Source organism: Camelina sativa, chromosome 14 (genome assembly GCF_030686135.1).
Source record: "Camelina sativa cultivar CO46 ecotype springtype chromosome 14, ASM3068613v1".
Taxonomy (NCBI): Eukaryota; Viridiplantae; Streptophyta; class Magnoliopsida; order Brassicales; family Brassicaceae; genus Camelina; species Camelina sativa.
The window spans coordinates 28351470-28362705 of record NC_141893.1 but is presented as its reverse complement, the minus strand read 5'-3'; the positions used below and the strand labels follow the sequence as shown (position 1 = coordinate 28362705).

Sequence of the window (11236 nt, the reverse complement as noted above, 5' to 3'; positions counted from 1 at the left end):
CCTTGGGTTGATGGTGTTCAGTCCGGTGGAAGGATGTGCGGGCCATGGTGACGGTTGCACGGAGGTCCTTGGCGGATGGACGATGTTGCGGGATTTGAGAATGAATCCTTGTTGGTGGGGGAGAGTTGTAACATCCGCGAACCAAATTAGGGATTTTGGGAGTGGGTGTCGATCGACACCAAGTGGAGTGTCGATCAAAACCATCAATTTCGGTTCGACCGGGTTGTTTTAAATTGTCGTTTTGGTTTGGTTTGACTTATTTGGGAATCCCTAACCGTTGTAGATAAGCGAAAGTCGAAAAGGGGGAAAAAGGGTTAGACAATGTTCTTGAGAGTTTTGGGAGTTTCTTGGCTTGGATTGAGCGATATGTTGTTGTGGAGGGAAGATCTTGTGCTATGAACAAAGGAGAAGAAGGGAGATCCGTCTTCTTCATGTGTAAGCAGATGGATGGGAGTTTGGTGGTAGATTGGGAGACACAAGGAGGCTTTCTCATGGCTGTAATCCAGGTAAGTGTTGTTGTTTTAGTGTTAGATTGATTAGAGAATCGATGGTTGTAGTGGATTAGGGATTTGCAGAAAGAAGAAGCTTGAAGGAAGGCTTCGATCGTGATTTTTTGGTTGGTGTCGTTTGACATCATTGTGGTGTCGGTCGACACCAACAAATGCGGATGAACAGCGTGCACTGGTTTGAGATAGCTACTTTGGGGCATCATTTGGAGGATGAAACAGAGTCCGATTTGGGTGAAATTTGGTTTGTGAGATTAACGGTTGGTTTGTGATTTAATCAGGTGTTTGTATTGTTGTCTGGCATAGACGGGTTTGTGGTAAGGTTGGGGTGTCGAGCAACACCAAGGTGGTGTCGGTCGACACCAGCATGTTGATGTGTGTTTGGGTCATAGGAAGATAGCTGGAGTTAGGTTTGGATGATAAGAGATTGACAGAAGAAATGTCATGGGCATCGGGGGTACTAGAGGAGTTGATAGTGAATTGGAGTATTTGTGGGGACTGTCCGTGGCTGGACGGAATCAAATATTCTAGCCCACCTCTCTTGTTACTCGGTCGCTAGGGGTGGTTGGTTGTGCGACTCAGTAACTAGATGAGGTGGGTTTGGTATGTTTGATAAGGAGCGATTTCTACGCCGGTTGTCTCGTCGAAATTATGGGGTTCCGGTGAGATCGTTTCCCATGGATCTTGTGTGAGGATTGGGAATCCGGGTGCGGTCGTTTCAAATTTTAATACTTGTCGAACTAATTTTAGATAAAACTGAAATGACCCGATCCGTTTTTTTGTAATAATAATAATAATAAACTAATTAGCTAGTCGTCACATACCCACTAGCCACCTAACCACAACCAACCAAACAGTGAAAAATAACTAACAAATACCATTAAACCAATAATTAAATAACCAATATCCATAATAATTCAACCAAGTCATAAAACATAGCATCAACAACCTAGCAATGCTCTACTGACTCAACTCTAGCAACCTGACATACGCCAGACAACACATAAATGAGCCTTTAGAACATCCTCCTCTTCATCGGCTTGATTCCACGATCACACTTTGCATTTACCTTCACCGCAACACATATGAGATGCGTGGGTATTTTATAAACACTCAGTGAGGCAATACTCTCATCTACTGGACTATACACACAAGCAATTGAGACACCTCTAACCAAGAAACAACAATCAATAACCAATTAACAAACCAGACAACTGCATCGACTGACACCAACTCATGCATCGACCCACACCAACTGGGGTCGCATCGATCGACACAATCTTGCATCGACCGATGCAAGGTTCACTTCTATCGACTAACAATCACACTGCATCGACTGACGTATGCTCGATATTGCACGAAATCCCTAGTTGCATCAACCGACGCCTCCACATGGCATTGACGATGCTCCTATGTCAACCGCGCCGTTCGCGCATTGCATTGACCGACACACAAAGTGCATCGACCGATGCACATGTCGAGCATTGTTTTCCCCGAAGCTTCTCACCGGATCTCCGTCCCTAAACCACCAAAACACACAAACCAAAGCCACAAAAGCTTCTCAAAGCTTCTTGCGAGTCAACAACATTCTAACAAGCCAAATAAACACATAAACAAGCAGATCAGAGAAATGTCAACCTTAAATAAGCCATGATCATGCACTCACCTTTGCCAAGAAGATTCTGAACCTCAAACAAGAAGATCTACACTCATAGGAAGTTCCTACAATGATCCCAGGTACATATCTCTACAGGAACAGCCTCAAATCTCTCAAAACTCTCAAGAACACTTAAGAACTTCTTTCTCTCTTTCTTCTTCTCCAGAAACGGCCAAACTCGACCAAACCCTCAAGTTCCCACTTTTATACACGATTTCAGGGTTTTCTTAACCCCAAAACGCATCATTTAACCTAAACTCGTTCGCGAAAACCAACCTTACATCGATCAACACCACCCTTACATCGATCGATGCACATCCCAAACCGGAATTTCGGTTCGTGGATGTTACAAAAACTATACTGAAATTTTTCATAAATTAATCAAAATTTTATATAAGTTCATTGTTATTCCTCAAATTTTTTATGCCATCGTGAAAATCAGAAAAAAAAAACATTTTATTAAATCATTTTTTTGAAATTAACTAAAAAATAATCAAATTGACAAATAAGAAAGCAAAATTTAAAGCAAGAAATTATACAACTTGTCTAACTTTAAAGTTTTGCATTGTTAAAATAATTTTTATTTTACCTCCACGCATTATAAAATGGAATATTTATAGGGTTTAACGTTGAACAAAATTAAAGTTGTCTTCTAATTAATTTTATCGTTTTTATACGATCAAACAGGGTATACACTAGTTTTTTTTTTTTTTTTTTTTTGTTGTTGTTTAAAAGCAAAAATACATATCTAAGTGTATTCAATTTTTTGTTTTGTCGAAGAAACTTACATCTAAACGGTTTTATGTTCTCTACTACAATCCTGAAAGGAACAGTCTCCAGCATGTTGGAATCCATTGTAACCATGAAGTGATGGAGAATCTGAATAGAGTTTACACCTTTGTAGAGAATCCGCAACGTCTATAAGCCCACCAGAACATAAGTGTAAACCCACGAGCAGCATATCAACATCATATAGAGAAGATCCTGAAGTGATGATTGTTTCTCACCCGCAAAAACATCGTGGTTCCTTTGAGAGCATTAACAAATTTGAAGCTCTGCGTCTTTTAGATGATGATGAATTTGCAGGTGTCAAAACCTGGGAGTGTGACACTTTAATTTACAGGTTTCGTGTAAGCTTTTATCACTTTGTTGGCTTTTTATTTTGTTTTTCCTAGTTATATATATGTTCTAGTTTTGTTACACGGTGCCTAGGAACAAACTAGTGTTTTATCCTAGATGCTACCAGAAATAGCTGTTGTATTTAATTTCTAAGTTGAACAAATCTCTTAAGAAAAATTGGATATCATGAATTCATACGTAACATGATAGATTCTTGAGTTATTAGTACTTATATATATCTGCAAGAATTTTATTTATGTTGGACTCCCAAAGAGTAGTTAAAAACCAAGACTCAATTTAGTTTCAGAAAACAAAAAATGGCTTTGGTAAGAGGTCTCTTGGCTGCAAATACGATTATTGGTGGCTCTATAGCATGACTGAGGAAAGAAAGTTTAAGCACCATTAAGGTTTCTTGCAGTATACGTCACAGAGAAACAGACGAAGAAGAAACATAGATACATTTTATTTTCTAATTCGAGTATACTCGAAAGGTTTAGCTCTCTGTCACTTCTTCTATAAGACTATAAAACTCACAAAATGACAAAACAAAACAAACCAAAAGAAGTGAAAAGCAGAGGAAACAAGGACTGAAGGACGATAGCTAATTGCATGAGATTCATTTTTAATCAACGGCCAGGATTTTCTGATTTATATTTAGAAACCATAAACCTATATATATGTACTAAATATCTCTCCTGCTTATCAGAAAATCTGATACAACGATCATGAAAAGAGGAAATAATTTCAGATTCCATCCCAACTGATCTAATTAACGAGATATTCTTGATAGTGTCGGAAAAGTCCATCGCCAGGTTCCATGCTTTGGCAGCTTTGCCGCCCATATTTCACGGAGCTGTTCTTGACCCGATCCTCGGCTCGGCCGCGTCTTTTATTTGGGGTCAAACAACATGGTGATTGGTGAGTGGTGATCGGCTCGGCCGCGTCTTTTATTTGGGGTCAAACAACATGGTGATTGGTGAGTGGCTCTTCTTGTCGTCGCCTCAGCCTCAGACTCCGTATGAAAAGTTTTCTCTTGTATTAGCCGCTAATTTTCATATCAAATTCTCTGGTTTGCTCTATTTCCAAAGTATGAATATCTCAAAGGATGGAGAGGATGAGGACACAATTAAGGCCTATGATATATCAGTGAAACCTTGGGCATCACGTTACGTCTTCAAGAATCAAGTCACACGATATGGAAAGATATGATTACGATACGCTAATAACTGTAATTGATTGTAATTAATGTGTAGGAGATTTTCTCTGTAGTACATAAGGGATGATTATGCATTCCACAATAGGATAGAGAAACATTCTTTCGATCGTGTCTCCTCTTTATGGTATCAGAGCACGGAATTTGATTTCTTTCCTTTGCTAAGAAACCAAACGAACCCGACCGATGACGAACAACGAAGGTATTATTCCTCCAATGAACCCGAACCCGACCACGACAGCTGCGACAACAACGACCACGACGGAGGTGCGACGAACCATCTCTCCTTACGACTTGACGGCGGCCGATAATCCAGGGGCTGTAATCTCACATCCATTGCTCACAGGTGCAAACTACGATGAGTGGGCTTGTGGGATGAAGACAGCTCTATGCTCTCGAAAAAAGTTTGGTTTCCTTAACGGGACCATTGCACGACCAGCGGAAGGTTCACCAGATTTGGAGGATTGGTGGACCATTCAGGCGCTTCTAGTGTCGTGGATCAAGATGTCTATTGATCCGACACTCCGTTCTAATATCTCTCACCGAGATGTGGCCAAGGATCTATGGGATCATTTGAACAAGAGGTTCTCTGTCACTAACGGACCTCGAATTCAGCAAATCAAGGCTGATCTTGCATGCTGCAAACAGAGAGGTCTCCCGATTGAGGCTTACTTTGGGAAGCTGACTCGCATTTGGGATAGTATGGCTAGCTATCGTCCATTAAGGCTGTGCAAATGTGGGAAATGCGAGTGTGATCTTGGAACTCTTCAAGAGAGAGATCGAGAAGAGGATAAAGTCCACCAATTCTTGTTTGGACTTGATGACACGTTGTATCGGACCGTGAGATCAAGCTTAGTCTCGCGAGTTCCCATTCAACCAATGGAGGAAGTTTACAACATTGTTCGTCAGGAAGAAGACTTGGTGAAAAACGGCACTACAAACATGGAAGAATCTAGTGGTGTGACTGCATTTGCGATTCAAACAACACCACCTTACCGAAGAGAAGAAAAAGACAAGCCGGTGGTGTGCAAACATTGTAACCGTGTTGGCCATTCCAGTGATAGTTGTTATGGTGTTATCGGTTATCCAGAGTGGTGGGGAGAGAGGCCGAGATCTCGCACTTCAACAGGACGTGGTCGAGGCCATGGTGTATCCAATGGAGGCGCTGGACGTGGACATGGAGTCTCGTTTGCTAATGCGGTTCACGTTGCGGCACCTTCAAACTCCGCAAACTCCGCGAGTGCCCACTATGTTGTGACGGACAATGATCATGATGCTGTGAAGGTGAGCGACTCTCAGTGGCGAGCAATTAAGAGTCTTCTCAATGCTGGTGTTCTCAACGAACCGGAGAAGTTAAGCGGTATGTCTTCTATTCCTTTTTGGATCATGGATACAGGTGCTTCTCATCATTTAACTGGGAGATTAGATCTGTTAACGGATTAAAGACATGTTGCCTGTGGGGATTATATTAGCTGATGGTAGAGAACGAGTATCTATCAAAGAAGGGTCTATACGGCTTGGGCCGAATCTGATCTTTCGATCTGTTTACTATGTTGAAGGGTTTCAATCTGATTTGATCTCTCTTGCTCAGTTAATGGATGAGAATCGGTGTGTAGTACAGTTGGCTGATCATTTCCTTGTTGTTCAGGACCGTACTACGAGGACGGTGACGGGAGTTGGTAGACGTATGGGAGGGACCTTCCACTTTAGGAGTATGGAGTTTGCTGCATCGGTAGTGATTAGAGATGAGAAGTCTTTTGAGCTTTGGCACAATAGGATGGGTCATCCTGCGGCTAAAGTAGTTGGTCTACTTCCTGTAGTTTCTAATGTCATTCCTTCTGCAATTTCGAATAAAGCGTGTGATGTATGTCTCCGCGCTAAACAAACAAGAAGAAGTTTTCCAATTAGTGAGAATAAAACAACAAGGATTTTCGATTTGGTTCATTGTGATTTATGGGGTCTTTATAAGACTCCAACTTATTCCGGAGCCCGTTATTTTTTAACCATTGTCGATGATTATTCACGTGGTGTGTGGACTCACTTGTTGAATGAAAAATCAGAGGCTCCTACGCATCTCAAACAGTTCATTGCAATGACTGCACGACAATTTGACAAGCCTGTTCGAATGATCATGAGTGATAATGGATCTGAGTTTCTTTGCTTGGGAGAGTTCTTTAAGCAACAAGGCATCCTACACAAAACGTCTTGTGTCGGGACACCTCAACAAAACGGGAGGGTTGAGAGGAAGCACCGTCACATTCTGAATATCGCTAGAGCTTTACGATTTCAAGCAAATTTGCCAATCGAATTTTGGGGAGAATGCGTTTTAACGGCTGGTTATTTAATCAATCGCACACCAACCTCTTATTGAGCAGTCACCTCTTGGTGAAAAACCCTTTTAACCTCTTTTTAACCTCTCTTTAATCTACATAAACTTTTCTCTGCTCTCTTATTCTACTTCTAAAACGACCCGATCCATTTTTTTCCTTTTTAATATAATATTATTTAACTATTGGTCTCATATCCACTATCCACCTAACCACAATTAAACCAAACAGGAGAAAAACAAACGATACCATTAAACCAATAACCAATACACAATAAACTGATAACCAATGATTCAATCCAACAAAATCATAAACCAAATAACCAGCAACCTAGCAACATTCGAATGACTCAACTCTAGCAACCTAAAAGAAGCCAGACAACAACAACGAGCCACTAGAACATCCTCTTTTTCATCACCTTGATTCTATGATCACACTTTGCCTTTACCTGCACCACAAACACAAATTGAGATGCATGAGTATTGTCATAAACATTCAGTGAGGCAATCTTCCCATCACTCAGTTATACACACAAGCAATTGAGATACTTTAACCATCAAACAATAATCAGCAACAAACCAGGACACCTGCATTGACTGACACCAACCACTGCATTGACCAATACTGATTGGGGTTGCATCAACCGACGCAAGCATGCATCGATCGATGCAAGACTCAACTGCATCGACCGACACCAACACTGCATCAACCGACACCAACACTGCATCGACCGATGCATGCTCGACATTTCACAAAATCTTTAATTGCATCGACCGACAGCTCCACATGGCATCGACCGATGCTCCTAGGTCTTATCGTGTCATCCTCGCACTGCATCGTCTTTCCCGAAGCTCCTCACCATCTATGTTCCTAAACATGTCAATCTCGATCCAATGCCACAAAGAAGCCTCACAAAGCCCAATGTGACTCAAAAACGTTCTAACAAGCCAATGAATTAACCAAATAACACATAAACACGAAAATCAGAGAAATCTCAAGCTTAAATAAGCCATGGTTCTGCACTCACCTTTGACAAAGAAGAATCTGACCCTACACAAACAAATCTACACTCCTAGCAAGCTTCTACAACGATCCCAGCTACAGATCTCAACGAAGACAGCCACAAATCTCCAAAACTCACAAGAACCGATCTCTCTTTCTTTTCTCTCTGGGAAAACGACAAAAAGAGGCTAAAGAAGTAGAAATATCCTTTTATACTCGACCTTGAGGGTTTTCTAACCCAAAATCGCCATAAAAATGAGTGTTTAACTTAACTCGTCTCGCGATGTTAAACACCCTTATTCTTCTTCCCTTTCCATTCTTCTACTTGTGAAGTACTCGGATGCACTTTTGGTGAATTGATGTATCTGTATTTTATAGGTTTTAACCATGGTTTTAATATTTGTTTTGAGTCTTTTATTGAGTCAAAGTATGCTTTTAAAGTCTTTTTAGTGTTTTGTGAGTTTGTACAGGTTCTAGGCTACTTTGGAAGGAAACAGAGTATTTTGGGGATGAAAACAAGCATCTGAAGCCAATTTGGTGAAGAATGATCGGACTAGCAAGCAGATGGAGCAAACACAGAAAAAGCATCTAGGATCGACTGATCCATATTCGGGATCGACCGATCCCGTACCCGAAGCAACTTTGTCTTTTTTGTTTTAAACCGACTTTTAGGGTTTTATTTTGATATTTAAGTTAGAGGCTCGGCCTCCAGAGACATAAGCTTTATTTTCTGAGACTATTTTGTATTGAAAGCAGGGGGAGAAGATCTCTAATCCTTCTTGACACATTGAAGAAGATTTCTAAACCCTATTTTCTATTCTTTTGCAGTTCAATTATGTTTTCTTCATCTTTGATTTGTTTTTTCTGTTTTTCCATGTCTGAGTAGTTTCTCAATTGGGTTTAGGGTTTCAGAAGGGTTTCTATGATTAATTGATGGTAGGTTTGTTAGATTTGGGATTGATCCAATGTTTTGAAACCCTACCCGGACACTGAACTGGATAGGTCGTCGGGTCATTGGGTCATTGGGTCAACCGGGGTCAATCCCGGGTCAACTTGGGGTCAATTTATCAATAACATATAGTATATATATAACTATATTGCTTATAAAAATCATCTTATGTAATAAAGTCTTCATTCTAAATGTTAGTATTTGTTTGATCGTTGAATGCTATAGCATAGAACAAGTTAATAACTTAAAAAAAATATGAATTATCTATTGTTTATATGTTTGACACTTTACTACGAGGGGGTATTGAACTTGGATTTGGTAGAATTTTGTAGGATTTTAATATTTTAGAATTCTGAAAGATTTTAAAAGATTTTTAGGAGATTTGATTGTGTTTTGGATTTTTTTTAATTTTTTTTAGAAAATGATATGTGATTCTATGAGATTCTATTAATAAATTTTGTATGATTTTACAATAAAAAAAAAACAAAAAACAAAAAACAAATCATTGTAGCCCACGGTTCTATTCTCCAGCTAGAGCGTAATCATATATTTTCGTGAATCTACCAACTTTTTCTGCCACCGTATTATTGGTTTATGTGATGGAACTGGATATTATTCTGTTTACGAACAAACAGTTGCATAGACATCAACCACTTCCTCTGCTTTGCATCGCTTATGCCAATACTTTTTGTGCAATTAACGTCAACAGGCCTGAGTGGTTAATATCATATGGTTTTGTAGGAGCTAGAAGATGTAGAGGAAAACTTAAAAACTGAGCAGAAAGATGCACAAGCTTCTCTAGATGCAAGTCAGTCCAAAAGCTCTGGTGAATCTGTTGTTCAGCGTGATGGGAATGGAAGAGAAGAAACAGATATGCTAGAGAAGTTGGAGAGCAAAAAGAATGATTTGGTTAGTTTTCATTTTACCTTTATGGGTATAGAATTCTCTAATCCTGGCTTTGTATCTAATGGTAATGTAAGTTAAATTTTCTTTTTAGAGTTCAATGGAAGAAAAAGTTCAGGATTTAGAGAGGAGTTGGGCTGTTATACAGGAAAGAGCACTGAAGCAGCCTTCTCCAGGTACTTTTTGTCATCCAATCTGATTAATCGTTAAAATACTTGGTTATCACCATTCATAACCATTACATCTTCAACATACTATATGAAACCAAAAATCTTTGTTAATAGCTTATTTAAGTAAGATTCCTATAGAAATCTGTTTGTGGTTCCATTAGATAGGTTGATAGCGTGAACTGTTCATTCATATTATCTGACTAGAAATTGTTTGCTTTCACAACTCAGAGAGAGAAGACACTGGATAAACAACTTCATAGTCTAATCGAGCAATTAGCTGCAAAGCAGGTCCATCTTAAGCCAAATTAGTCTCCACCTTTGCTTTTCACGGTTTCTTAACAGAAATTTTTGATATGTCTATCAGGCACAAGCAGAGGGGATTGTTGGTGAGATTCATTCGAATGAGATGGAGTTAGAGAGACTAAACAGTTTATGGAGAAGGTATGAGAGCTTTAACGTTGAGGGGAACACTGCAAGGAACACATTTAAGAGAACAAATTCAGATAGAGGATTTGGTAAGAAACTGGAAGCCGGATCACGAGATCCATCCCCGTTTCATCCTTCGTATATGTAGCAACTACTTCGTTTGCCGCTTTACTTATGCATTCCCATCAGCAACTATGGCCAGCCTGGAAATAGGCTCAGTAGACAAAACAACGTATGCAGAAAGTTGCAATGACGGGATTGGATTGGAAGAGTACATTATTGCATATAAAGAGCTTATGGCTCCCTTGCTTAGACCCCAAAATTCCACTGCTCTGACAGCTCTATCTCTTGGACGCGGAGAAGAGTCGACCACAAGTTGAGCCCAACTTGAGAATGTAAAGTGTGATCAAGAAGCCGATTACTACTACTCTGTTAGTTCAACTTGAGAATGTAAAGTGTGAACGATTCATACAACTTTAGTTGGTCTTATCAGTAAAGTTGAGAACCTGTAGAAAGAACGCAAAGAGACTGTTTATTTTTTTATGAAATTCTTCAAAATCCTTGAGGTAGGATTTTGTTACCCATATTTGTCAACTAAAAAACAAATTAAAGTCTTGCAGAATCATTCAAAGTAGCATTTTTTTAAAACTTGTGATATTTTGAATAACACTAGATTTCAAGTAAGTATTCTAAATGCATAATTGAATAACAAGAGATTTTAAATTGTTTTAAATGATTTTACATATTTTTCAAGTTGAATAACATAGGATTTTAAAAATTTTTTTAAAATCATCAATTGAATAACAAGTTATTTTAAGAATTCTCTAGAATCTTTCAAAATATCAAGTTGAATACCCCCTTTGTATGTATGTGTCGTATAGAAACAAAGTTATATTTAATTTACTTTAAAAGAATATAATAAAGTTAATGTAAATTATATATAATACAGATATTTGGTTTCTCT

General features: G+C 39.1%; 1 protein-coding gene and 1 long non-coding RNA gene across 2 annotated transcripts; both read left to right on the top strand.

Moving 5' to 3' along the window:
• The first annotated feature begins 3983 nt into the window (after nt 1–3983).
• Nucleotides 3984–6432, top strand: LOC147928735 (uncharacterized). Its single transcript, XM_087483341.1, has 2 exons — nt 3984–5855; nt 6144–6432. The coding sequence occupies exons 1-2, from the start codon at nt 4682–4684 to the stop codon at nt 6176–6178; spliced, it is 1209 nt and encodes a 402-aa protein (XP_087339467.1). The 5' UTR covers nt 3984–4681; the 3' UTR covers nt 6179–6432.
• A 2884-nt stretch (nt 6433–9316) lies between these two features.
• On the top strand, nt 9317–10858 carry LOC104742407 (uncharacterized). Its single transcript, XR_015580858.1, has 4 exons — nt 9317–9682; nt 9771–9852; nt 10075–10134; nt 10211–10858. It is a non-coding gene; the product is annotated as an uncharacterized LOC104742407 (long non-coding RNA).
• The last annotated feature ends 378 nt before the right edge of the window (nt 10859–11236 follow it).